Here is a 26,223-nt window from a genome sequence, read left to right as displayed (position 1 = left end):
ATGGCGGTTGCCGCAAGCTCACTTCCCGGCCTGGCAGGTGTGTCCGTATCAACTACTCGTCTCCAGGTCGCTTTTGGCTCCTGGCCATTACGGCCCGCACCTGCGAGCACGCAACGGACAGGTTAGTAGGCCGAAACTACGGTAACCCTGTTCGCGATGCACGACGATGGCGGTTGCCGCAAGCTCACTTCCCGGCCTGGCAGGTGTGTCCGTATCAACTACTCGTCTCCAGGTCGCTTTTGGCTCCTGGCCATTACGGCCCGCACCTGCGAGCACGCAACGGACAGGTTAGTAGGCCGAAACTACGGTAACCCTGTTCGCGATGCACGACGATGGCGGTTGCCGCAAGCTCACTTCCCGGCCTGGCAGGTGTGTCCGTATCAACTACTCGTCTCCAGGTCGCTTTTGGCTCCTGGCCATTACGGCCCGCACCTGCGAGCACGCAACGGACAGGTTAGTAGGCCGAAACTACGGTAACCCTGTTCGCGATGCACGACGATGGCGGTTGCCGCAAGCTCACTGCACGGCCTGGCAGGCGTGTCCGTATCAACTACTCGTCTCGTCTCCAGGTCGCTTTTGGCTCCTGGCCATTACGGCCCGCACCTGCGAGCACGCAACGGACAGGTTAGTAGGCCGAAACTACGGTAACCCTGTTCGCGATGCACGACGATGGCGGTTGCCGCAAGCTCACTTCACGGCCTGGCAGGCGTGTCCGTATCAACTACTCGTCTCCAGGTCGCTTTTGGCTCCTGGCCATTACGGCCCGCACCTGCGAGCACGCAACGGACAGGTTAGTAGGCCGAAACTACGGTAACCCTGTTCGCGATGCACGACGATGGCGGTTGCCGCAAGCTCACTTCCCGGCCTGGCAGGTGTGTCCGTATCAACTACTCGTCTCGTCTCCAGGTCGCTTTTGGCTCCTGGCCATTACGGCCCGCACCTGCGAGCACGCAACGGACAGGTTAGTAGGCCGAAACTACGGTAACCCTGTTCGCGATGCACGACGATGGCGGTTGCCGCAAGCTCACTTCACGGCCTGGCAGGCGTGTCCGTATCAACTACTCGTCTCCAGGTCGCTTTTGGCTCCTGGCCATTACGGCCCGCACCTGCGAGCACGCAACGGACAGGTTAGTAGGCCGAAACTACGGTAACCCTGTTCGCGATGCACGACGATGGCGGTTGCCGCAAGCTCACTTCACGGCCTGGCAGGCGTGTCCGTATCAACTACTCGTCTCCAGGTCGCTTTTGGCTCCTGGCCATTACGGCCCGCACCTGCGAGCACGCAACGGACAGGTTAGTAGGCCGAAACTACGGTAACCCTGTTCGCGATGCACGACGATGGCGGTTGCCGCAAGCTCACTTCCCGGCCTGGCAGGTGTGTCCGTATCAACTACTCGTCTCGTCTCCAGGTCGCTTTTGGCTCCTGGCCATTACGGCCCGCACCTGCGAGCACGCAACGGACAGGTTAGTAGGCCGAAACTACGGTAACCCTGTTCGCGATGCACGACGATGGCGGTTGCCGCAAGCTCACTTCCCGGCCTGGCAGGTGTGTCCGTATCAACTACTCGTCTCCAGGTCGCTTTTGGCTCCTGGCCATTACGGCCCGCACCTGCGAGCACGCAACGGACAGGTTAGTAGGCCGAAACTACGGTAACCCTGTTCGCGATGCACGACGATGGCGGTTGCCGCAAGCTCACTTCACGGCCTGGCAGGCGTGTCCGTATCAACTACTCGTCTCCAGGTCGCTTTTGGCTCCTGGCCATTACGGCCCGCACCTGCGAGCACGCAACGGACAGGTTAGTAGGCCGAAACTACGGTAACCCTGTTCGCGATGCACGACGATGGCGGTTGCCGCAAGCTCACTTCACGGCCTGGCAGGCGTGTCCGTATCAACTACTCGTCTCCAGGTCGCTTTTGGCTCCTGGCCATTACGGCCCGCACCTGCGAGCACGCAACGGACAGGTTAGTAGGCCGAAACTACGGTAACCCTGTTCGCGATGCACGACGATGGCGGTTGCCGCAAGCTCACTTCCCGGCCTGGCAGGTGTGTCCGTATCAACTACTCGTCTCCAGGTCGCTTTTGGCTCCTGGCCATTACGGCCCGCACCTGCGAGCACGCAACGGACAGGTTAGTAGGCCGAAACTACGGTAACCCTGTTCGCGATGCACGACGATGGCGGTTGCCGCAAGCTCACTTCCCGGCCTGGCAGGTGTGTCCGTATCAACTACTCGTCTCCAGGTCGCTTTTGGCTCCTGGCCATTACGGCCCGCACCTGCGAGCACGCAACGGACAGGTTAGTAGGCCGAAACTACGGTAACCCTGTTCGCGATGCACGACGATGGCGGTTGCCGCAAGCTCACTTCACGGCCTGGCAGGCGTGTCCGTATCAACTACTCGTCTCCAGGTCGCTTTTGGCTCCTGGCCATTACGGCCCGCACCTGCGAGCACGCAACGGACAGGTTAGTAGGCCGAAACTACGGTAACCCTGTTCGCGATGCACGACGATGGCGGTTGCCGCAAGCTCACTTCCCGGCCTGGCAGGTGTGTCCGTATCAACTACTCGTCTCCAGGTCGCTTTTGGCTCCTGGCCATTACGGCCCGCACCTGCGAGCACGCAACGGACAGGTTAGTAGGCCGAAACTACGGTAACCCTGTTCGCGATGCACGACGATGGCGGTTGCCGCAAGCTCACTTCACGGCCTGGCAGGCGTGTCCGTATCAACTACTCGTCTCCAGGTCGCTTTTGGCTCCTGGCCATTACGGCCCGCACCTGCGAGCACGCAACGGACAGGTTAGTAGGCCGAAACTACGGTAACCCTGTTCGCGATGCACGACGATGGCGGTTGCCGCAAGCTCACTTCACGGCCTGGCAGGCGTGTCCGTATCAACTACTCGTCTCCAGGTCGCTTTTGGCTCCTGGCCATTACGGCCCGCACCTGCGAGCACGCAACGGACAGGTTAGTAGGCCGAAACTACGGTAACCCTGTTCGCGATGCACGACGATGGCGGTTGCCGCAAGCTCACTTCCCGGCCTGGCAGGTGTGTCCGTATCAACTACTCGTCTCCAGGTCGCTTTTGGCTCCTGGCCATTACGGCCCGCACCTGCGAGCACGCAACGGACAGGTTAGTAGGCCGAAACTACGGTAACCCTGTTCGCGATGCACGACGATGGCGGTTGCCGCAAGCTCACTTCCCGGCCTGGCAGGTGTGTCCGTATCAACTACTCGTCTCCAGGTCGCTTTTGGCTCCTGGCCATTACGGCCCGCACCTGCGAGCACGCAACGGACAGGTTAGTAGGCCGAAACTACGGTAACCCTGTTCGCGATGCACGACGATGGCGGTTGCCGCAAGCTCACTTCCCGGCCTGGCAGGTGTGTCCGTATCAACTACTCGTCTCCAGGTCGCTTTTGGCTCCTGGCCATTACGGCCCGCACCTGCGAGCACGCAACGGACAGGTTAGTAGGCCGAAACTACGGTAACCCTGTTCGCGATGCACGACGATGGCGGTTGCCGCAAGCTCACTTCCCGGCCTGGCAGGTGTGTCCGTATCAACTACTCGTCTCCAGGTCGCTTTTGGCTCCTGGCCATTACGGCCCGCACCTGCGAGCAGGTAAGTAGGCCGAAACTACGGTAACCCTGTTCGCGATGCACGACGATGGCGGTTGCCGCAAGCTCACTTCCCGGCCTGGCAGGTGTGTCCGTATCAACTACTCGTCTCCAGGTCGCTTTTGGCTCCTGGCCATTACGGCCCGCACCTGCGAGCACGCAACGGACAGGTTAGTAGGCCGAAACTACGGTAACCCTGTTCGCGATGCACGACGATGGCGGTTGCCGCAAGCTCACTTCCCGACCTGGCAGGTGTGTCCGTATCAACTACTCGTCTCCAGGTCGCTTTTGGCTCCTGGCCATTACGGCCCGCACCTGCGAGCACGCAACGGACAGGTTAGTAGGCCGAAACTACGGTAACCCTGTTCGCGATGCACGACGATGGCGGTTGCCGCAAGCTCACTTCCCGGCCTGGCAGGCGTGTCCGTATCAACTACTCGTCTCCAGGTCGCTTTTGGCTCCTGGCCATTACGGCCCGCACCTGCGAGCACGCAACGGACAGGTTAGTAGGCCGAAACTACGGTAACCCTGTTCGCGATGCACGACGATGGCGGTTGCCGCAAGCTCACTTCACGGCCTGGCAGGCGTGTCCGTATTAACTACTCGTCTCCAGGTCGCTTTTGGCTCCTGGCCATTACGGCCCGCACCTGCGAGCACGCAACGGACAGGTTAGTAGGCCGAAACTACGGTAACCCTGTTCGCGATGCACGACGATGGCGGTTGCCGCAAGCTCACTTCACGGCCTGGCAGGCGTGTCCGTATCAACTACTCGTCTCCAGGTCGCTTTTGGCTCCTGGCCATTACGGCCCGCACCTGCGATCACGCAACGGACAGGTTAGTAGGCCGAAACTACGGTAACCCTGTTCGCGATGCACGACGATGGCGGTTGCCGCAAGCTCACTTCACGGCCTGGCAGGCGTGTCCGTATTAACTACTCGTCTCCAGTTCGCTTTTGGCTCCTGGCCATTACGGCCCGCACCTGCGAGCACGCAACGGACAGGTTAGTAGGCCGAAACTACGGTAACCCTGTTCGCGATGCACGACGATGGCGGTTGCCGCAAGCTCACTTCACGGCCTGGCAGGCGTGTCCGTATCAACTACTCGTCTCCAGGTCGCTTTTGGCTCCTGGCCATTACGGCCCGCACCTGCGAGCACGCAACGGACAGGTTAGTAGGCCGAAACTACGGTAACCCTGTTCGCGATGCACGACGATGGCGGTTGCCGCAAGCTCACTTCCCGGCCTGGCAGGCGTGTCCGTATTAACTACTCGTCTCCAGGTCGCTTTTGGCTCCTGGCCATTACGGCCCGCACCTGCGAGCACGCAACGGACAGGTTAGTAGGCCGAAACTACGGTAACCCTGTTCGCGATGCACGACGATGGCGGTTGCCGCAAGCTCACTTCACGGCCTGGCAGGCGTGTCCGTATCAACTACTCGTCTCCAGGTCGCTTTTGGCTCCTGGCCATTACGGCCCGCACCTGCGATCACGCAACGGACAGGTTAGTAGGCCGAAACTACGGTAACCCTGTTCGCGATGCACGACGATGGCGGTTGCCGCAAGCTCACTTCACGGCCTGGCAGGCGTGTCCGTATTAACTACTCGTCTCCAGGTCGCTTTTGGCTCCTGGCCATTACGGCCCGCACCTGCGAGCACGCAACGGACAGGTTACTAGGCCGAAACTACGGTAACCCTGTTCGCGATGCACGACGATGGCGGTTGCCGCAAGCTCACTTCCCGGCCTGGCAGGCGTGTCCGTATCAACTACTCGTCTCCAGGTCGCTTTTGGCTCCTGGCCATTACGGCCCGCACCTGCGAGCACGCAACGGACAGGTTAGTAGGCCGAAACTACGGTAACCCTGTTCGCGATGCACGACGATGGCGGTTGCCGCAAGCTCACTTCACGGCCTGGCAGGCGTGTCCGTATTAACTACTCGTCTCCAGGTCGCTTTTGGCTCCTGGCCATTACGGCCCGCACCTGCGAGCACGCAACGGACAGGTTAGTAGGCCGAAACTACGGTAACCCTGTTCGCGATGCACGACGATGGCGGTTGCCGCAAGCTCACTTCACGGCCTGGCAGGCGTGTCCGTATCAACTACTCGTCTCCAGGTCGCTTTTGGCTCCTGGCCATTACGGCCCGCACCTGCGAGCACGCAACGGACAGGTTAGTAGGCCGAAACTACGGTAACCCTGTTCGCGATGCACGACGATGGCGGTTGCCGCAAGCTCACTTCACGGCCTGGCAGGCGTGTCCGTATCAACTACTCGTCTCCAGGTCGCTTTTGGCTCCTGGCCATTACGGCCCGCACCTGCGATCACGCAACGGACAGGTTAGTAGGCCGAAACTACGGTAACCCTGTTCGCGATGCACGACGATGGCGGTTGCCGCAAGCTCACTTCCCGGCCTGGCAGGCGTGTCCGTATCAACTACTCGTCTCCAGGTCGCTTTTGGCTCCTGGCCATTACGGCCCGCACCTGCGAGCACGCAACGGACAGGTTACTAGGCCGAAACTACGGTAACCCTGTTCGCGATGCACGACGATGGCGGTTGCCGCAAGCTCACTTCACGGCCTGGCAGGCGTGTCCGTATCAACTACTCGTCTCCAGGTCGCTTTTGGCTCCTGGCCATTACGGCCCGCACCTGCGAGCACGCAACGGACAGGTTAGTAGGCCGAAACTACGGTAACCCTGTTCGCGATGCACGACGATGGCGGTTGCCGCAAGCTCACTTCCCGGCCTGGCAGGCGTGTCCGTATCAACTACTCGTCTCCAGGTCGCTTTTGGCTCCTGGCCATTACGGCCCGCACCTGCGAGCACGCAACGGACAGGTTAGTAGGCCGAAACTACGGTAACCCTGTTCGCGATGCACGACGATGGCGGTTGCCGCAAGCTCACTTCACGGCCTGGCAGGCGTGTCCGTATCAACTACTCGTCTCCAGGTCGCTTTTGGCTCCTGGCCATTACGGCCCGCACCTGCGAGCACGCAACGGACAGGTTACTAGGCCGAAACTACGGTAACCCTGTTCGCGATGCACGACGATGGCGGTTGCCGCAAGCTCACTTCACGGCCTGGCAGGCGTGTCCGTATCAACTACTCGTCTCCAGGTCGCTTTTGGCTCCTGGCCATTACGGCCCGCACCTGCGAGCACGCAACGGACAGGTTAGTAGGCCGAAACTACGGTAACCCTGTTCGCGATGCACGACGATGGCGGTTGCCGCAAGCTCACTTCCCGGCCTGGCAGGTGTGTCCGTATCAACTACTCGTCTCCAGGTCGCTTTTGGCTCCTGGCCATTACGGCCCGCACCTGCGAGCACGCAACGGACAGGTTAGTAGGCCGAAACTACGGTAACCCTGTTCGCGATGCACGACGATGGCGGTTGCCGCAAGCTCACTTCACGGCCTGGCAGGCGTGTCCGTATTAACTACTCGTCTCCAGGTCGCTTTTGGCTCCTGGCCATTACGGCCCGCACCTGCGAGCACGCAACGGACAGGTTAGTAGGCCGAAACTACGGTAACCCTGTTCGCGATGCACGACGATGGCGGTTGCCGCAAGCTCACTTCCCGGCCTGGCAGGTGTGTCCGTATCAACTACTCGTCTCCAGGTCGCTTTTGGCTCCTGGCCATTACGGCCCGCACCTGCGAGCACGCAACGGACAGGTTAGTAGGCCGAAACTACGGTAACCCTGTTCGCGATGCACGACGATGGCGGTTGCCGCAAGCTCACTTCACGGCCTGGCAGGTGTGTCCGTATCAACTACTCGTCTCCAGGTCGCTTTTGGCTCCTGGCCATTACGGCCCGCACCTGCGAGCACGCAACGGACAGGTTAGTAGGCCGAAACTACGGTAACCCTGTTCGCGATGCACGACGATGGCGGTTGCCGCAAGCTCACTTCACGGCCTGGCAGGCGTGTCCGTATCAACTACTCGTCTCCAGGTCGCTTTTGGCTCCTGGCCATTACGGCCCGCACCTGCGATCACGCAACGGACAGGTTAGTAGGCCGAAACTACGGTAACCCTGTTCGCGATGCACGACGATGGCGGTTGCCGCAAGCTCACTTCCCGGCCTGGCAGGCGTGTCCGTATCAACTACTCGTCTCCAGGTCGCTTTTGGCTCCTGGCCATTACGGCCCGCACCTGCGAGCACGCAACGGACAGGTTAGTAGGCCGAAACTACGGTAACCCTGTTCGCGATGCACGACGATGGCGGTTGCCGCAAGCTCACTTCCCGGCCTGGCAGGTGTGTCCGTATCAACTACTCGTCTCCAGGTCGCTTTTGGCTCCTGGCCATTACGGCCCGCACCTGCGAGCACGCAACGGACAGGTTAGTAGGCCGAAACTACGGTAACCCTGTTCGCGATGCACGACGATGGCGGTTGCCGCAAGCTCACTTCCCGGCCTGGCAGGCGTGTCCGTATCAACTACTCGTCTCCAGGTCGCTTTTGGCTCCTGGCCATTACGGCCCGCACCTGCGAGCACGCAACGGACAGGTTAGTAGGCCGAAACTACGGTAACCCTGTTCGCGATGCACGACGATGGCGGTTGCCGCAAGCTCACTTCCCGGCCTGGCAGGCGTGTCCGTATCAACTACTCGTCTCCAGGTCGCTTTTGGCTCCTGGCCATTACGGCCCGCACCTGCGAGCACGCAACGGACAGGTTAGTAGGCCGAAACTACGGTAACCCTGTTCGCGATGCACGACGATGGCGGTTGCCGCAAGCTCACTTCCCGGCCTGGCAGGTGTGTCCGTATCAACGACTCGTCTCCAGGTCGGTTTTGGCTCCTGGCCATTACGGCCTGCACCTGCGAGCACGCAACGGACAGGTTAGTAGGCCGAAACTACGGTAACCCTGTTCGCGATGCACGACGATGGCGGTTGCCGCAAGCTCACTTCACGGCCTGGCAGGCGTGTCCGTATCAACTACTCGTCTCCAGGTCGCTTTTGGCTCCTGGCCATTACGGCCCGCACCTGCGAGCACGCAACGGACAGGTTAGTAGGCCGAAACTACGGTAACCCTGTTCGCGATGCACGACGATGGCGGTTGCCGCAAGCTCACTTCCCGGCCTGGCAGGTGTGTCCGTATCAACTACTCGTCTCCAGGTCGCTTTTGGCTCCTGGCCATTACGGCCCGCACCTGCGAGCACGCAACGGACAGGTTAGTAGGCCGAAACTACGGTAACCCTGTTCGCGATGCACGACGATGGCGGTTGCCGCAAGCTCACTTCCCGGCCTGGCAGGTGTGTCCGTATCAACTACTCGTCTCCAGGTCGCTTTTGGCTCCTGGCCATTACGGCCCGCACCTGCGAGCACGCAACGGACAGGTTAGTAGGCCGAAACTACGGTAACCCTGTTCGCGATGCACGACGATGGCGGTTGCCGCAAGCTCACTTCCCGGCCTGGCAGGTGTGTCCGTATCAACTACTCGTCTCCAGGTCGCTTTTGGCTCCTGGCCATTACGGCCCGCACCTGCGAGCACGCAACGGACAGGTTAGTAGGCCGAAACTACGGTAACCCTGTTCGCGATGCACGACGATGGCGGTTGCCGCAAGCTCACTTCCCGGCCTGGCAGGCGTGTCCGTATCAACTACTCGTCGCCAGGTCGCTTTTGGCTCCTGGCCATTACGGCCCGCACCTGCGAGCACGCAACGGACAGGTTAGTAGGCCGAAACTACGGTAACCCTGTTCGCGATGCACGACGATGGCGGTTGCCGCAAGCTCACTTCCCGGCCTGGCAGGCGTGTCCGTATCAACTACTCGTCTCCAGGTCGCTTTTGGCTCCTGGCCATTACGGCCCGCACCTGCGAGCACGCAACGGACAGGTTAGTAGGCCGAAACTACGGTAACCCTGTTCGCGATGCACGACGATGGCGGTTGCCGCAAGCTCACTTCACGGCCTGGCAGGCGTGTCCGTATCAACTACTCGTCTCCAGGTCGCTTTTGGCTCCTGGCCATTACGGCCCGCACCTGCGAGCACGCAACGGACAGGTTAGTAGGCCGAAACTACGGTAACCCTGTTCGCGATGCACGACGATGGCGGTTGCCGCAAGCTCACTTCCCGGCCTGGCAGGTGTGTCCGTATCAACTACTCGTCTCCAGGTCGCTTTTGGCTCCTGGCCATTACGGCCCGCACCTGCGAGCACGCAACGGACAGGTTAGTAGGCCGAAACTACGGTAACCCTGTTCGCGATGCACGACGATGGCGGTTGCCGCAAGCTCACTTCCCGGCCTGGCAGGCGTGTCCGTATCAACTACTCGTCGCCAGGTCGCTTTTGGCTCCTGGCCATTACGGCCCGCACCTGCGAGCACGCAACGGACAGGTTAGTAGGCCGAAACTACGGTAACCCTGTTCGCGATGCACGACGATGGCGGTTGCCGCAAGCTCACTTCCCGGCCTGGCAGGCGTGTCCGTATCAACTACTCGTCTCCAGGTCGCTTTTGGCTCCTGGCCATTACGGCCCGCACCTGCGAGCACGCAACGGACAGGTTAGTAGGCCGAAACTACGGTAACCCTGTTCGCGATGCACGACGATGGCGGTTGCCGCAAGCTCACTTCCCGGCCTGGCAGGTGTGTCCGTATCAACTACTCGTCTCCAGGTCGCTTTTGGCTCCTGGCCATTACGGCCCGCACCTGCGAGCACGCAACGGACAGGTTAGTAGGCCGAAACTACGGTAACCCTGTTCGCGATGCACGACGATGGCGGTTGCCGCAAGCTCACTTCCCGGCCTGGCAGGTGTGTCCGTATCAACTACTCGTCTCCAGGTCGCTTTTGGCTCCTGGCCATTACGGCCCGCACCTGCGAGCACGCAACGGACAGGTTAGTAGGCCGAAACTACGGTAACCCTGTTCGCGATGCACGACGATGGCGGTTGCCGCAAGCTCACTTCACGGCCTGGCAGGCGTGTCCGTATCAACTACTCGTCTCCAGGTCGCTTTTGGCTCCTGGCCATTACGGCCCGCACCTGCGAGCACGCAACGGACAGGTTAGTAGGCCGAAACTACGGTAACCCTGTTCGCGATGCACGACGATGGCGGTTGCCGCAAGCTCACTTCCCGGCCTGGCAGGTGTGTCCGTATCAACTACTCGTCTCCAGGTCGCTTTTGGCTCCTGGCCATTACGGCCCGCACCTGCGAGCACGCAACGGACAGGTTAGTAGGCCGAAACTACGGTAACCCTGTTCGCGATGCACGACGATGGCGGTTGCCGCAAGCTCACTTCCCGGCCTGGCAGGTGTGTCCGTATCAACTACTCGTCTCCAGGTCGCTTTTGGCTCCTGGCCATTACGGCCCGCACCTGCGAGCACGCAACGGACAGGTTAGTAGGCCGAAACTACGGTAACCCTGTTCGCGATGCACGACGATGGCGGTTGCCGCAAGCTCACTTCCCGGCCTGGCAGGCGTGTCCGTATCAACTACTCGTCTCCAGGTCGCTTTTGGCTCCTGGCCATTACGGCCCGCACCTGCGAGCACGCAACGGACAGGTTAGTAGGCCGAAACTACGGTAACCCTGTTCGCGATGCACGACGATGGCGGTTGCCGCAAGCTCACTTCCCGGCCTGGCAGGTGTGTCCGTATCAACTACTCGTCTCCAGGTCGCTTTTGGCTCCTGGCCATTACGGCCCGCACCTGCGAGCACGCAACGGACAGGTTAGTAGGCCGAAACTACGGTAACCCTGTTCGCGATGCACGACGATGGCGGTTGCCGCAAGCTCACTTCCCGGCCTGGCAGGCGTGTCCGTATCAACTACTCGTCTCCAGGTCGCTTTTGGCTCCTGGCCATTACGGCCCGCACCTGCGAGCACGCAACGGACAGGTTAGTAGGCCGAAACTACGGTAACCCTGTTCGCGATGCACGACGATGGCGGTTGCCGCAAGCTCACTTCACGGCCTGGCAGGCGTGTCCGTATCAACTACTCGTCTCCAGGTCGCTTTTGGCTCCTGGCCATTACGGCCCGCACCTGCGAGCACGCAACGGACAGGTTAGTAGGCCGAAACTACGGTAACCCTGTTCGCGATGCACGACGATGGCGGTTGCCGCAAGCTCACTTCACGGCCTGGCAGGCGTGTCCGTATCAACTACTCGTCTCCAGGTCGCTTTTGGCTCCTGGCCATTACGGCCCGCACCTGCGAGCACGCAACGGACAGGTTAGTAGGCCGAAACTACGGTAACCCTGTTCGCGATGCACGACGATGGCGGTTGCCGCAAGCTCACTTCCCGGCCTGGCAGGTGTGTCCGTATCAACTACTCGTCTCCAGGTCGCTTTTGGCTCCTGGCCATTACGGCCCGCACCTGCGAGCACGCAACGGACAGGTTAGTAGGCCGAAACTACGGTAACCCTGTTCGCGATGCACGACGATGGCGGTTGCCGCAAGCTCACTTCCCGGCCTGGCAGGTGTGTCCGTATCAACTACTCGTCTCCAGGTCGCTTTTGGCTCCTGGCCATTACGGCCCGCACCTGCGAGCACGCAACGGACAGGTTAGTAGGCCGAAACTACGGTAACCCTGTTCGCGATGCACGACGATGGCGGTTGCCGCAAGCTCACTGCACGGCCTGGCAGGCGTGTCCGTATCAACTACTCGTCTCGTCTCCAGGTCGCTTTTGGCTCCTGGCCATTACGGCCCGCACCTGCGAGCACGCAACGGACAGGTTAGTAGGCCGAAACTACGGTAACCCTGTTCGCGATGCACGACGATGGCGGTTGCCGCAAGCTCACTTCACGGCCTGGCAGGCGTGTCCGTATCAACTACTCGTCTCCAGGTCGCTTTTGGCTCCTGGCCATTACGGCCCGCACCTGCGAGCACGCAACGGACAGGTTAGTAGGCCGAAACTACGGTAACCCTGTTCGCGATGCACGACGATGGCGGTTGCCGCAAGCTCACTTCCCGGCCTGGCAGACACGTCCGTATCAACTACTCGTCTCCAGGTCGCTTTTGGCTCCTGGCCATTACGGCCCGCACCTGCGAGCACGCAACGGACAGGTTAGTAGGCCGAAACTACGGTAACCCTGTTCGCGATGCACGACGATGGCGGTTGCCGCAAGCTCACTTCCCGGCCTGGCAGGCGTGACCGTATCAACTACTCGTCTCCAGGTCGCTTTTGGCTCCTGGCCATTACGGCCTGCACCTGCGAGCACGCAACGGACAGGTTAGTAGGCCGAAACTACGGTAACCCTGTTCGCGATGCACGACGATGGCGGTTGCCGCAAGCTCACTTCACGGCCTGGCAGGCGTGTCCGTATCAACTACTCGTCTCGTCTCCAGGTCGCTTTTGGCTCCTGGCCATTACGGCCCGCACCTGCGAGCACGCAACGGACAGGTTAGTAGGCCGAAACTACGGTAACCCTGTTCGCGATGCACGACGATGGCGGTTGCCGCAAGCTCACTTCACGGCCTGGCAGGCGTGTCCGTATCAACTACTCGTCTCGTCTCCAGGTCGCTTTTGGCTCCTGGCCATTACGGCCCGCACCTGCGAGCACGCAACGGACAGGTTAGTAGGCCGAAACTACGGTAACCCTGTTCGCGATGCACGACGATGGCGGTTGCCGCAAGCTCACTTCACGGCCTGGCAGGCGTGTCCGTATCAACTACTCGTCTCCAGGTCGCTTTTGGCTCCTGGCCATTACGGCCCGCACCTGCGAGCACGCAACGGACAGGTTAGTAGGCCGAAACTACGGTAACCCTGTTCGCGATGCACGACGATGGCGGTTGCCGCAAGCTCACTTCACGGCCTGGCAGGCGTGTCCGTATCAACTACTCGTCTCCAGGTCGCTTTTGGCTCCTGGCCATTACGGCCCGCACCTGCGAGCACGCAACGGACAGGTTAGTAGGCCGAAACTACGGTAACCCTGTTCGCGATGCACGACGATGGCGGTTGCCGCAAGCTCACTTCACGGCCTGGCAGGCGTGTCCGTATCAACTACTCGTCTCCAGGTCGCTTTTGGCTCCTGGCCATTACGGCCCGCACCTGCGAGCACGCAACGGACAGGTTAGTAGGCCGAAACTACGGTAACCCTGTTCGCGATGCACGACGATGGCGGTTGCCGCAAGCTCACTTCACGGCCTGGCAGGCGTGTCCGTATCAACTACTCGTCTCGTCTCCAGGTCGCTTTTGGCTCCTGGCCATTACGGCCCGCACCTGCGAGCACGCAACGGACAGGTTAGTAGGCCGAAACTACGGTAACCCTGTTCGCGATGCACGACGATGGCGGTTGCCGCAAGCTCACTTCCCGGCCTGGCAGGCGTGTCCGTATCAACTACTCGTCTCCAGGTCGCTTTTGGCTCCTGGCCATTACGGCCCGCACCTGCGAGCACGCAACGGACAGGTTAGTAGGCCGAAACTACGGTAACCCTGTTCGCGATGCACGACGATGGCGGTTGCCGCAAGCTCACTTCACGGCCTGGCAGGCGTGTCCGTATCAACTACTCGTCTCCAGGTCGCTTTTGGCTCCTGGCCATTACGGCCCGCACCTGCGAGCACGCAACGGACAGGTTAGTAGGCCGAAACTACGGTAACCCTGTTCGCGATGCACGACGATGGCGGTTGCCGCAAGCTCACTTCACGGCCTGGCAGGCGTGTCCGTATCAACTACTCGTCTCCAGGTCGCTTTTGGCTCCTGGCCATTACGGCCCGCACCTGCGAGCACGCAACGGACAGGTTAGTAGGCCGAAACTACGGTAACCCTGTTCGCGATGCACGACGATGGCGGTTGCCGCAAGCTCACTTCACGGCCTGGCAGGCGTGTCCGTATCAACTACTCGTCTCCAGGTCGCTTTTGGCTCCTGGCCATTACGGCCCGCACCTGCGAGCACGCAACGGACAGGTTAGTAGGCCGAAACTACGGTAACCCTGTTCGCGATGCACGACGATGGCGGTTGCCGCAAGCTCACTTCACGGCCTGGCAGGCGTGTCCGTATCAACTACTCGTCTCCAGGTCGCTTTTGGCTCCTGGCCATTACGGCCCGCACCTGCGAGCACGCAACGGACAGGTTAGTAGGCCGAAACTACGGTAACCCTGTTCGCGATGCACGACGATGGCGGTTGCCGCAAGCTCACTTCACGGCCTGGCAGGCGTGTCCGTATCAACTACTCGTCTCCAGGTCGCTTTTGGCTCCTGGCCATTACGGCCCGCACCTGCGATCACGCAACGGACAGGTTAGTAGGCCGAAACTACGGTAACCCTGTTCGCGATGCACGACGATGGCGGTTGCCGCAAGCTCACTTCACGGCCTGGCAGGCGTGTCCGTATCAACTACTCGTCTCCAGGTCGCTTTTGGCTCCTGGCCATTACGGCCCGCACCTGCGAGCACGCAACGGACAGGTTAGTAGGCCGAAACTACGGTAACCCTGTTCGCGATGCACGACGATGGCGGTTGCCGCAAGCTCACTTCACGGCCTGGCAGGCGTGTCCGTATCAACTACTCGTCTCGTCTCCAGGTCGCTTTTGGCTCCTGGCCATTACGGCCCGCACCTGCGAGCACGCAACGGACAGGTTAGTAGGCCGAAACTACGGTAACCCTGTTCGCGATGCACGACGATGGCGGTTGCCGCAAGCTCACTTCCCGGCCTGGCAGGCGTGTCCGTATCAACTACTCGTCTCCAGGTCGCTTTTGGCTCCTGGCCATTACGGCCCGCACCTGCGAGCACGCAACGGACAGGTTAGTAGGCCGAAACTACGGTAACCCTGTTCGCGATGCACGACGATGGCGGTTGCCGCAAGCTCACTTCACGGCCTGGCAGGCGTGTCCGTATCAACTACTCGTCTCCAGGTCGCTTTTGGCTCCTGGCCATTACGGCCCGCACCTGCGAGCACGCAACGGACAGGTTAGTAGGCCGAAACTACGGTAACCCTGTTCGCGATGCACGACGATGGCGGTTGCCGCAAGCTCACTTCACGGCCTGGCAGGCGTGTCCGTATCAACTACTCGTCTCCAGGTCGCTTTTGGCTCCTGGCCATTACGGCCTGCACCTGCGAGCACGCAACGGACAGGTTAGTAGGCCGAAACTACGGTAACCCTGTTCGCGATGCACGACGATGGCGGTTGCCGCAAGCTCACTTCACGGCCTGGCAGGCGTGTCCGTATCAACTACTCGTCTCGTCTCCAGGTCGCTTTTGGCTCCTGGCCATTACGGCCCGCACCTGCGAGCACGCAACGGACAGGTTAGTAGGCCGAAACTACGGTAACCCTGTTCGCGATGCACGACGATGGCGGTTGCCGCAAGCTCACTTCCCGGCCTGGCAGGTGTGTCCGTATCAACTACTCGTCTCCAGGTCGCTTTTGGCTCCTGGCCATTACGGCCCGCACCTGCGAGCACGCAACGGACAGGTTAGTAGGCCGAAACTACGGTAACCCTGTTCGCGATGCACGACGATGGCGGTTGCCGCAAGCTCACTTCACGGCCTGGCAGGTGTGTCCGTATCAACTACTCGTCTCCAGGTCGCTTTTGGCTCCTGGCCATTACGGCCCGCACCTGCGAGCACGCAACGGACAGGTTAGTAGGCCGAAACTACGGTAACCCTGTTCGCGATGCACGACGATGGCGGTTGCCGCAAGCTCACTTCCCGGCCTGGCAGGTGTGTCCGTATCAACTACTCGTCTCCAGGTCGCTTTTGGCTCCTGGCCATTACGGCCCGCACCTGCGAGCACGCAACGGACAGGTTAGTAGGCCGAAACTACGGTAACCCTGTTCGCGATGCACGACGATGGCGGTTGCCGCAAGCTCACTTCACGGCCTGGCAGGCGTGTCCGTATCAACTACTCGTCTCCAGGTCGCTTTTGGCTCCTGGCCATTACGGCCCGCACCTGCGAGCACGCAACGGACAGGTTAGTAGGCCGAAACTACGGTAACCCTGTTCGCGATGCACGACGATGGCGGTTGCCGCAAGCTCACTTCCCGGCCTGGCAGGCGTGTCCGTATCAACTACTCGTCTCCAGGTCGCTTTTGGCTCCTGGCCATTACGGCCCGCACCTGCGAGCACGCAACGGACAGGTTAGTAGGCCGAAACTACGGTAACCCTGTTCGCGATGCACGACGATGGCGGTTGCCGCAAGCTCACTTCACGGCCTGGCAGGCGTGTCCGTATCAACTACTCGTCTCCAGGTCGCTTTTGGCTCCTGGCCATTACGGCCCGCACCTGCGAGCACGCAACGGACAGGTTAGTAGGCCGAAACTACGGTAACCCTGTTCGCGATGCACGACGATGGCGGTTGCCGCAAGCTCACTTCACGGCCTGGCAGGCGTGTCCGTATCAACTACTCGTCTCCAGGTCGCTTTTGGCTCCTGGCCATTACGGCCTGCACCTGCGAGCACGCAACGGACAGGTTAGTAGGCCGAAACTACGGTAACCCTGTTCGCGATGCACGACGATGGCGGTTGCCGCAAGCTCACTTCACGGCCTGGCAGGCGTGTCCGTATCAACTACTCGTCTCGTCTCCAGGTCGCTTTTGGCTCCTGGCCATTACGGCCCGCACCTGCGAGCACGCAACGGACAGGTTAGTAGGCCGAAACTACGGTAACCCTGTTCGCGATGCACGACGATGGCGGTTGCCGCAAGCTCACTTCCCGGCCTGGCAGACACGTCCGTATCAACTACTCGTCTCCAGGTCGCTTTTGGCTCCTGGCCATTACGGCCCGCACCTGCGAGCACGCAACGGACAGGTTAGTAGGCCGAAACTACGGTAACCCTGTTCGCGATGCACGACGATGGCGGTTGCCGCAAGCTCACTTCACGGCCTGGCAGGCGTGTCCGTATTAACTACTCGTCTCCAGGTCGCTTTTGGCTCCTGGCCATTACGGCCCGCACCTGCGAGCACGCAACGGACAGGTTAGTAGGCCGAAACTACGGTAACCCTGTTCGCGATGCACGACGATGGCGGTTGCCGCAAGCTCACTTCACGGCCTGGCAGGCGTGTCCGTATTAACTACTCGTCTCCAGGTCGCTTTTGGCTCCTGGCCATTACGGCCCGCACCTGCGAGCACGCAACGGACAGGTTAGTAGGCCGAAACTACGGTAACCCTGTTCGCGATGCACGACGATGGCGGTTGCCGCAAGCTCACTTCACGGCCTGGCAGGCGTGTCCGTATCAACTACTCGTCTCGTCTCCAGGTCGCTTTTGGCTCCTGGCCATTACGGCCCGCACCTGCGAGCACGCAACGGACAGGTTAGTAGGCCGAAACTACGGTAACCCTGTTCGCGATGCACGACGATGGCGGTTGCCGCAAGCTCACTTCCCGGCCTGGCAGGTGTGTCCGTATCAACTACTCGTCTCCAGGTCGCTTTTGGCTCCTGGCCATTACGGCCCGCACCTGCGAGCACGCAACGGACAGGTTAGTAGGCCGAAACTACGGTAACCCTGTTCGCGATGCACGACGATGGCGGTTGCCGCAAGCTCACTTCCCGGCCTGGCAGGTGTGTCCGTATCAACTACTCGTCTCCAGGTCGCTTTTGGCTCCTGGCCATTACGGCCCGCACCTGCGAGCACGCAACGGACAGGTTAGTAGGCCGAAACTACGGTAACCCTGTTCGCGATGCACGACGATGGCGGTTGCCGCAAGCTCACTTCCCGGCCTGGCAGGTGTGTCCGTATCAACTACTCGTCTCCAGGTCGCTTTTGGCTCCTGGCCATTACGGCCCGCACCTGCGAGCACGCAACGGACAGGTTAGTAGGCCGAAACTACGGTAACCCTGTTCGCGATGCACGACGATGGCGGTTGCCGCAAGCTCACTTCCCGGCCTGGCAGGTGTGTCCGTATCAACTACTCGTCTCCAGGTCGCTTTTGGTTCCTGGCCATTACGGCCCGCACCTGCGAGCACGCAACGGACAGGTTAGTAGGCCGAAACTACGGTAACCCTGTTCGCGATGCACGACGATGGCGGTTGCCGCAAGCTCACTTCCCGACCTGGCAGGTGTGTCCGTATCAACTACTCGTCTCCAGGTCGCTTTTGGCTCCTGGCCATTACGGCCCGCACCTGCGAGCACGCAACGGACAGGTTAGTAGGCCGAAACTACGGTAACCCTGTTCGCGATGCACGACGATGGCGGTTGCCGCAAGCTCACTTCCCGGCCTGGCAGGTGTGTCCGTATCAACTACTCGTCTCCAGGTCGCTTTTGGCTCCTGGCCATTACGGCCCGCACCTGCGAGCACGCAACGGACAGGTTAGTAGGCCGAAACTACGGTAACCCTGTTCGCGATGCACGACGATGGCGGTTGCCGCAAGCTCACTTCCCGGCCTGGCAGGTGTGTCCGTATCAACTACTCGTCTCCAGGTCGCTTTTGGCTCCTGGCCATTACGGCCCGCACCTGCGAGCACGCAACGGACAGGTTAGTAGGCCGAAACTACGGTAACCCTGTTCGCGATGCACGACGATGGCGGTTGCCGCAAGCTCACTTCACGGCCTGGCAGGCGTGTCCGTATCAACTACTCGTCTCCAGGTCGCTTTTGGCTCCTGGCCATTACGGCCCGCACCTGCGAGCACGCAACGGACAGGTTAGTAGGCCGAAACTACGGTAACCCTGTTCGCGATGCACGACGATGGCGGTTGCCGCAAGCTCACTTCACGGCCTGGCAGGCGTGTCCGTATCAACTACTCGTCTCCAGGTCGCTTTTGGCTCCTGGCCATTACGGCCCGCACCTGCGAGCACGCAACGGACAGGTTACTAGGCCGAAACTACGGTAACCCTGTTCGCGATGCACGACGATGGCGGTTGCCGCAAGCTCACTTCACGGCCTGGCAGGTGTGTCCGTATCAACTACTCGTCTCCAGGTCGCTTTTGGCTCCTGGCCATTACGGCCCGCACCTGCGAGCACGCAACGGACAGGTTAGTAGGCCGAAACTACGGTAACCCTGTTCGCGATGCACGACGATGGCGGTTGCCGCAAGCTCACTTCCCGACCTGGCAGGTGTGTCCGTATCAACTACTCGTCTCCAGGTCGCTTTTGGCTCCTGGCCATTACGGCCCGCACCTGCGAGCACGCAACGGACAGGTTAGTAGGCCGAAACTACGGTAACCCTGTTCGCGATGCACGACGATGGCGGTTGCCGCAAGCTCACTTCACGGCCTGGCAGGCGTGTCCGTATCAACTACTCGTCTCCAGGTCGCTTTTGGCTCCTGGCCATTACGGCCCGCACCTGCGAGCACGCAACGGACAGGTTAGTAGGCCGAAACTACGGTAACCCTGTTCGCGATGCACGACGATGGCGGTTGCCGCAAGCTCACTTCACGGCCTGGCAGGCGTGTCCGTATCAACTACTCGTCTCCAGGTCGCTTTTGGCTCCTGGCCATTACGGCCCGCACCTGCGAGCACGCAACGGACAGGTTAGTAGGCCGAAACTACGGTAACCCTGTTCGCGATGCACGACGATGGCGGTTGCCGCAAGCTCACTTCCCGGCCTGGCAGGTGTGTCCGTATCAACTACTCGTCTCCAGGTCGCTTTTGGCTCCTGGCCATTACGGCCCGCACCTGCGAGCACGCAACGGACAGGTTAGTAGGCCGAAACTACGGTAACCCTGTTCGCGATGCACGACGATGGCGGTTGCCGCAAGCTCACTTCCCGGCCTGGCAGGTGTGTCCGTATCAACTACTCGTCTCCAGGTCGCTTTTGGCTCCTGGCCATTACGGCCCGCACCTGCGAGCACGCAACGGACAGGTTAGTAGGCCGAAACTACGGTAACCCTGTTCGCGATGCACGACGATGGCGGTTGCCGCAAGCTCACTTCCCGGCCTGGCAGGTGTGTCCGTATCAACTACTCGTCTCCAGGTCGCTTTTGGCTCCTGGCCATTACGGCCCGCACCTGCGAGCACGCAACGGACAGGTTAGTAGGCCGAAACTACGGTAACCCTGTTCGCGATGCACGACGATGGCGGTTGCCGCAAGCTCACTTCCCGGCCTGGCAGGTGTGTCCGTATCAACTACTCGTCTCCAGGTCGCTTTTGGCTCCTGGCCATTACGGCCCGCACCTGCGAGCACGCAACGGACAGGTTAGTAGGCCGAAACTACGGTAACCCTGTTCGCGATGCACGACGATGGCGGTTGCCGCAAGCTCACTTCCCGGCCTGGCAGGTGTGTCCGTATCAACTACTCGTCTCCAGGTCGCTTTTGGCTCCTGGCCATTACGGCCCGCACCTGCGAGCACGCAACGGACAGGTTAGTAGGCCGAAACTACGGTAACCCTGTTCGCGATGCACGACGATGGCGGTTGCCGCAAGCTCACTTCCCGGCCTGGCAGGTGTGTCCGTATCAACTACTCGTCTCCAGGTCGCTTTTGGCTCCTGGCCATTACGGCCCGCACCTGCGAGCACGCAACGGACAGGTTAGTAGGCCGAAACTACGGTAACCCTGTTCGCGATGCACGACGATGGCGGTTGCCGCAAGCTCACTTCACGGCCTGGCAGGCGTGTCCGTATCAACTACTCGTCTCCAGGTCGCTTTTGGCTCCTGGCCATTACGGCCCGCACCTGCGATCACGCAACGGACAGGTTAGTAGGCCGAAACTACGGTAACCCTGTTCGCGATGCACGACGATGGCGGTTGCCGCAAGCTCACTTCACGGCCTGGCAGGCGTGTCCGTATTAACTACTCGTCTCCAGGTCGCTTTTGGCTCCTGGCCATTACGGCCCGCACCTGCGAGCACGCAACGGACAGGTTACTAGGCCGAAACTACGGTAACCCTGTTCGCGATGCACGACGATGGCGGTTGCCGCAAGCTCACTTCCCGGCCTGGCAGGCGTGTCCGTATCAACTACTCGTCTCCAGGTCGCTTTTGGCTCCTGGCCATTACGGCCCGCACCTGCGAGCACGCAACGGACAGGTTAGTAGGCCGAAACTACGGTAACCCTGTTCGCGATGCACGACGATGGCGGTTGCCGCAAGCTCACTTCACGGCCTGGCAGGCGTGTCCGTATTAACTACTCGTCTCCAGGTCGCTTTTGGCTCCTGGCCATTACGGCCCGCACCTGCGAGCACGCAACGGACAGGTTAGTAGGCCGAAACTACGGTAACCCTGTTCGCGATGCACGACGATGGCGGTTGCCGCAAGCTCACTTCACGGCCTGGCAGGCGTGTCCGTATCAACTACTCGTCTCCAGGTCGCTTTTGGCTCCTGGCCATTACGGCCCGCACCTGCGAGCACGCAACGGACAGGTTAGTAGGCCGAAACTACGGTAACCCTGTTCGCGATGCACGACGATGGCGGTTGCCGCAAGCTCACTTCCCGGCCTGGCAGGTGTGTCCGTATCAACTACTCGTCTCCAGGTCGCTTTTGGCTCCTGGCCATTACGGCCCGCACCTGCGAGCACGCAACGGACAGGTTAGTAGGCCGAAACTACGGTAACCCTGTTCGCGATGCACGACGATGGCGGTTGCCGCAAGCTCACTTCCCGGCCTGGCAGGTGTGTCCGTATCAACTACTCGTCTCCAGGTCGCTTTTGGCTCCTGGCCATTACGGCCCGCACCTGCGAGCACGCAACGGACAGGTTAGTAGGCCGAAACTACGGTAACCCTGTTCGCGATGCACGACGATGGCGGTTGCCGCAAGCTCACTTCCCGGCCTGGCAGGCGTGTCCGTATCAACTACTCGTCTCCAGGTCGCTTTTGGCTCCTGGCCATTACGGCCCGCACCTGCGATCACGCAACGGACAGGTTAGTAGGCCGAAACTACGGTAACCCTGTTCGCGATGCACGACGATGGCGGTTGCCGCAAGCTCACTTCACGGCCTGGCAGGCGTGTCCGTATCAACTACTCGTCTCCAGGTCGCTTTTGGCTCCTGGCCATTACGGCCCGCACCTGCGAGCACGCAACGGACAGGTTAGTAGGCCGAAACTACGGTAACCCTGTTCGCGATGCACGACGATGGCGGTTGCCGCAAGCTCACTTCACGGCCTGGCAGGCGTGTCCGTATCAACTACTCGTCTCCAGGTCGCTTTTGGCTCCTGGCCATTACGGCCCGCACCTGCGAGCACGCAACGGACAGGTTAGTAGGCCGAAACTACGGTAACCCTGTTCGCGATGCACGACGATGGCGGTTGCCGCAAGCTCACTTCACGGCCTGGCAGGCGTGTCCGTATCAACTACTCGTCTCCAGGTCGCTTTTGGCTCCTGGCCATTACGGCCCGCACCTGCGATCACGCAACGGACAGGTTAGTAGGCCGAAACTACGGTAACCCTGTTCGCGATGCACGACGATGGCGGTTGCCGCAAGCTCACTTCCCGGCCTGGCAGGCGTGTCCGTATCAACTACTCGTCTCCAGGTCGCTTTTGGCTCCTGGCCATTACGGCCCGCACCTGCGAGCACGCAACGGACAGGTTACTAGGCCGAAACTACGGTAACCCTGTTCGCGATGCACGACGATGGCGGTTGCCGCAAGCTCACTTCACGGCCTGGCAGGCGTGTCCGTATCAACTACTCGTCTCCAGGTCGCTTTTGGCTCCTGGCCATTACGGCCCGCACCTGCGAGCACGCAACGGACAGGTTAGTAGGCCGAAACTACGGTAACCCTGTTCGCGATGCACGACGATGGCGGTTGCCGCAAGCTCACTTCCCGGCCTGGCAGGCGTGTCCGTATCAACTACTCGTCTCCAGGTCGCTTTTGGCTCCTGGCCATTACGGCCCGCACCTGCGAGCACGCAACGGACAGGTTAGTAGGCCGAAACTACGGTAACCCTGTTCGCGATGCACGACGATGGCGGTTGCCGCAAGCTCACTTCCCGGCCTGGCAGGTGTGTCCGTATCAACTACTCGTCTCCAGGTCGCTTTTGGCTCCTGGCCATTACGGCCCGCACCTGCGAGCACGCAACGGACAGGTTAGTAGGCCGAAACTACGGTAACCCTGTTCGCGATGCACGACGATGGCGGTTGCCGCAAGCTCACTTCCCGGCCTGGCAGGTGTGTCCGTATCAACTACTCGTCTCCAGGTCGCTTTTGGCTCCTGGCCATTACGGCCCGCACCTGCGAGCACGCAACGGACAGGTTAGTAGGCCGAAACTACGGTAACCCTGTTCGCGATGCACGACGATGGCGGTTGCCGCAAGCTCACTTCCCGGCCTGGCAGGTGTGTCCGTATCAACTACTCGTCTCCAGGTCGCTTTTGGCTCCTGGCCATTACGGCCCGCACCTGCGAGCACGCAACGGACAGGTTAGTAGGCCGAAACTACGGTAACCCTGTTCGCGATGCACGACGATGGCGGTTGCCGCAAGCTCACTTCCCGGCCTGGCAGGTGTGTCCGTATCAACTACTCGTCTCCAGGTCGCTTTTGGCTCCTGGCCATTACGGCCCGCACCTGCGAGCACGCAACGGACAGGTTAGTAGGCCGAAACTACGGTAACCCTGTTCGCGATGCACGACGATGGCGGTTGCTGCAAGCGCACGAGAGGGTTGGGATGTGATGAGTAAGATTCGTGCTATAAATATTGATTCGGTTGATGTAGTTAAAGGGGAATTAGGAAACATGATGCTTTTTACGCTTGCCTTGCCCGCCTCGGTGGCGTTTCTTTCTAGCTTTCTTGTAGTTGAGTTGAGGCGACGGTTGCTTGTCGTTGAGTTGGGGCGACGGTGTTACGTGAACGGGTACTGCGATGGTTGGAGGTCGACCTTTGAACTGCTGAATCACACGATTGTGATCCGTCTCTAGAAGCTTGACAGGTATGTCCAGGGCCTTGTATTGCTCTTTGCGCCTGAAGTTTTCCTCGCACAGACGCGCCAACGTCTTTTACTGCGTGATCGTTCTGTCCAGCGCCGTTACTCCGATTTTGGCCGATAATCTCTGGTCGTCGGCGGTGATACCGAAGCTCTCCATGTAGCACTCCGATGTCAACACGCGCTGAATTTCCTCGTCCCGAACAGCCTTGCCTGGAGCGCGCTTCATGTCGAGCGCCAGAATGCCGGACGTGCATGGGCACCTGGATGTTGCCGAAGCGATCACCGGCCGCTAGCCTGGGGGACTCGTTGTAGCACATCGGACAGGCTTGACCGGGCATGACACCGCACGCTAGCTTCTCCTGCATACACAGCTCGTGTGCCTTCATCTTGGCTCCGTCCAGTCGGTGTTTGTAGTAGTCCTCTTTCTTTTTGACAACCGTCACAATGACGTCCGTGATCGAGTAGCTCACATCCTCGACGAACTGGTTCCAGGGCTCCAACAGCGCGCCTGGACTGGGTCGTTTGTTTTCGTCATCATCCTGGTGTCTGGACACGAAAAACCGTTTTTGAAAAAATAGATCAATGAACAAAAAGAGCTCGAAAAGCGAGGTCGTTACCGCCTCACCGCTGCTACTATGCTACACGTTGTGTGTTCTAGTTGTTGTAAGTAGTGTTTACCTACATATTTAGAGGCAGCAGCACTCGAAATACATAGGTGCGGATATAGTTGGTCACAATCGTTCAGATGTGGCGTCGCCTTTCAACGCGAGAATCAGTGTTAAAATCTCCATGTCTGATTGGTCGAATTGCCTTGCCACAACACTTCTGATTGGACAAAACGCCAACATCAAAGATCTGTATGGGAAAACCCTTAAATTTTATTGGCTATTAACGCTGCAAATACAAACTCGACACCTGCAAAATCCGATCAATTAAACAGGCCAATATCGCCCAATGCCGGCCGGGCATTGCCGTGACCACGCATTTGAAAAAATAGTGTGCGATACAGCAAATCAAGAGCTTCAAGTCAGGGCAACTCTGTTACATGTACTAAAACATGAGGTATGACCGGCTATATGAGCTGTTTTCTTTTCCTTACAGGATTGAGGATGTAGTAGCTACTACTGTGTGATAGCACAAGACTTATGGCTTGTCTACGTTGTAGGATATTCAGGGATGTCCACAAAGTGATTGGTAGACTGAACGCCCCTAAACCTTGTACCACATGAAAGTTTGGCTCGTATACGTTGTAGGGTGAAGTTATGGGTAGCCCCCACAGCGATTGGTAGGCCGAAAGCTCTGCTAGACATTGTATTTAGTTCGATAGCGTGTGGGTCAGTAGTTAATAGGGTGAAATTGGTGTCGCTAAGAATACCGTATCAAAGCGGCAATGCTTGATCGAGTGTCCCTCTGCAAATAGTCACAGTTGTGTGTGCGTGGGTAGGCCGTTATATTGGTGTATGTCACTAATTGTTCAGCGGTATGGTAACAGATGGCTCCCATTCATACAGAAATCAAAATAAAGATCTGCAAACCAAGTGGGCCAGCTATTTATTGAAAAAAATGCTTCTAACTGCTACAAGAGTGTAAGGTGCACACTATATGGAAGGTTATGGTGTTGCTACCCTAATTAGCGTTGTAGAAGCCAACAATTGGCTCAGATAACCAGGCAGTGCCCGATGGTTTTCTTCCATATTGGAAATCGGGCTTATCATGGAGAGCCCAATGCAAAACCAAGATAAAACAGGGTGGCCATTTGGATTGATGTCCAAGTGTTTTTTTATCGAAAAGTGTAATTTCATACCAAACCAAGATAAAGCGACAATTCTGTGCGGCCAAACGACACAGAAAAGCCATTTGGCTTGATACTTGTATGTATACTAACCGGCTAAATTACCTTACATGGTGTCCTCAATTACCGAGCCCGCTGTAACGCGTTGATACAACTAAATCATGACTCATGTATACTCGCCAACCGAACA

The 26,223-nt window shown here is 59.6% G+C and overlaps 2 protein-coding genes across 2 annotated transcripts; one reads left to right on the top strand and one right to left on the bottom strand.

Annotated features, from left to right (window-relative positions):
• PHYSODRAFT_307981 (hypothetical protein) lies at positions 1–23,908 on the top strand (the record flags this gene model as incomplete). The annotated part of the gene is made up of 143 exons (XM_009541193.1): positions 1–37; positions 67–203; positions 233–287; positions 399–624; positions 707–872; positions 907–961; positions 1,073–1,127; positions 1,210–1,546; positions 1,576–1,630; positions 1,742–1,796; positions 1,879–1,962; positions 2,025–2,044; positions 2,074–2,210; positions 2,240–2,294; positions 2,406–2,542; positions 2,572–2,626; positions 2,738–2,792; positions 2,875–2,958; positions 3,021–3,040; positions 3,070–3,206; positions 3,236–3,290; positions 3,402–3,538; positions 3,568–3,611; positions 3,674–3,693; positions 3,723–3,859; positions 3,889–3,943; positions 4,055–4,109; positions 4,192–4,275; positions 4,358–4,441; positions 4,524–4,607; positions 4,690–4,859; positions 4,885–4,939; positions 5,022–5,105; positions 5,217–5,291; positions 5,334–5,437; positions 5,549–5,603; positions 5,686–5,769; positions 5,852–6,121; positions 6,184–6,267; positions 6,350–6,433; positions 6,516–6,685; positions 6,711–6,847; positions 6,877–6,931; positions 7,043–7,097; positions 7,160–7,179; positions 7,209–7,345; positions 7,375–7,429; positions 7,541–7,595; positions 7,678–7,843; positions 7,873–7,927; positions 8,039–8,093; positions 8,176–8,341; positions 8,434–8,673; positions 8,703–8,757; positions 8,869–9,005; positions 9,035–9,089; positions 9,201–9,255; positions 9,338–9,421; positions 9,504–9,669; positions 9,699–9,753; positions 9,865–9,919; positions 10,002–10,085; positions 10,148–10,167; positions 10,197–10,333; positions 10,363–10,417; positions 10,529–10,583; positions 10,646–10,665; positions 10,695–10,831; positions 10,861–10,915; positions 11,027–11,163; positions 11,193–11,247; positions 11,359–11,413; positions 11,496–11,579; positions 11,662–11,827; positions 11,857–11,911; positions 12,023–12,248; positions 12,331–12,414; positions 12,497–12,580; positions 12,692–12,746; positions 12,829–13,088; positions 13,171–13,254; positions 13,337–13,420; positions 13,503–13,757; positions 13,840–13,923; positions 14,006–14,089; positions 14,172–14,255; positions 14,338–14,421; positions 14,504–14,587; positions 14,670–14,753; positions 14,836–15,090; positions 15,173–15,256; positions 15,339–15,422; positions 15,505–15,841; positions 15,871–15,925; positions 16,037–16,173; positions 16,203–16,257; positions 16,369–16,423; positions 16,506–16,589; positions 16,672–16,755; positions 16,838–17,092; positions 17,155–17,258; positions 17,370–17,424; positions 17,536–17,590; positions 17,673–17,843; positions 17,873–17,927; positions 18,039–18,175; positions 18,205–18,259; positions 18,371–18,507; positions 18,537–18,591; positions 18,703–18,839; positions 18,869–18,923; positions 19,035–19,089; positions 19,172–19,341; positions 19,367–19,503; positions 19,533–19,587; positions 19,699–19,753; positions 19,836–19,919; positions 19,982–20,001; positions 20,031–20,167; positions 20,197–20,251; positions 20,363–20,499; positions 20,529–20,583; positions 20,695–20,831; positions 20,861–20,915; positions 21,027–21,081; positions 21,193–21,267; positions 21,310–21,413; positions 21,525–21,579; positions 21,662–21,745; positions 21,808–21,827; positions 21,857–21,993; positions 22,023–22,077; positions 22,189–22,243; positions 22,326–22,409; positions 22,492–22,575; positions 22,658–22,927; positions 22,990–23,073; positions 23,156–23,239; positions 23,302–23,321; positions 23,351–23,487; positions 23,517–23,571; positions 23,683–23,819; positions 23,849–23,908. 143 exons carry the CDS (start codon positions 1–3, stop codon positions 23,906–23,908), a joined length of 13,869 nt encoding a protein of 4,622 aa, XP_009539488.1.
• A 188-nt stretch (positions 23,909–24,096) lies between these two features.
• PHYSODRAFT_307980 (hypothetical protein) lies at positions 24,097–25,551 on the bottom strand (the record flags this gene model as incomplete). The annotated part of the gene is made up of 3 exons (XM_009541192.1): positions 24,097–24,879; positions 25,341–25,362; positions 25,400–25,551. 3 exons carry the CDS (start codon positions 25,549–25,551, stop codon positions 24,097–24,099), a joined length of 957 nt encoding a protein of 318 aa, XP_009539487.1.
• Between the last annotated feature and the right edge of the window lie 672 nt (positions 25,552–26,223).

Source organism: Phytophthora sojae, assembly GCF_000149755.1.
Source record: "Phytophthora sojae unplaced genomic scaffold PHYSOscaffold_19, whole genome shotgun sequence".
Classification (NCBI taxonomy): domain Eukaryota; phylum Oomycota; class Peronosporomycetes; order Peronosporales; family Peronosporaceae; genus Phytophthora; species Phytophthora sojae.
Note: the sequence above shows the minus strand (reverse complement) of the source record. Positions and strands in the feature narration are given on the sequence as shown.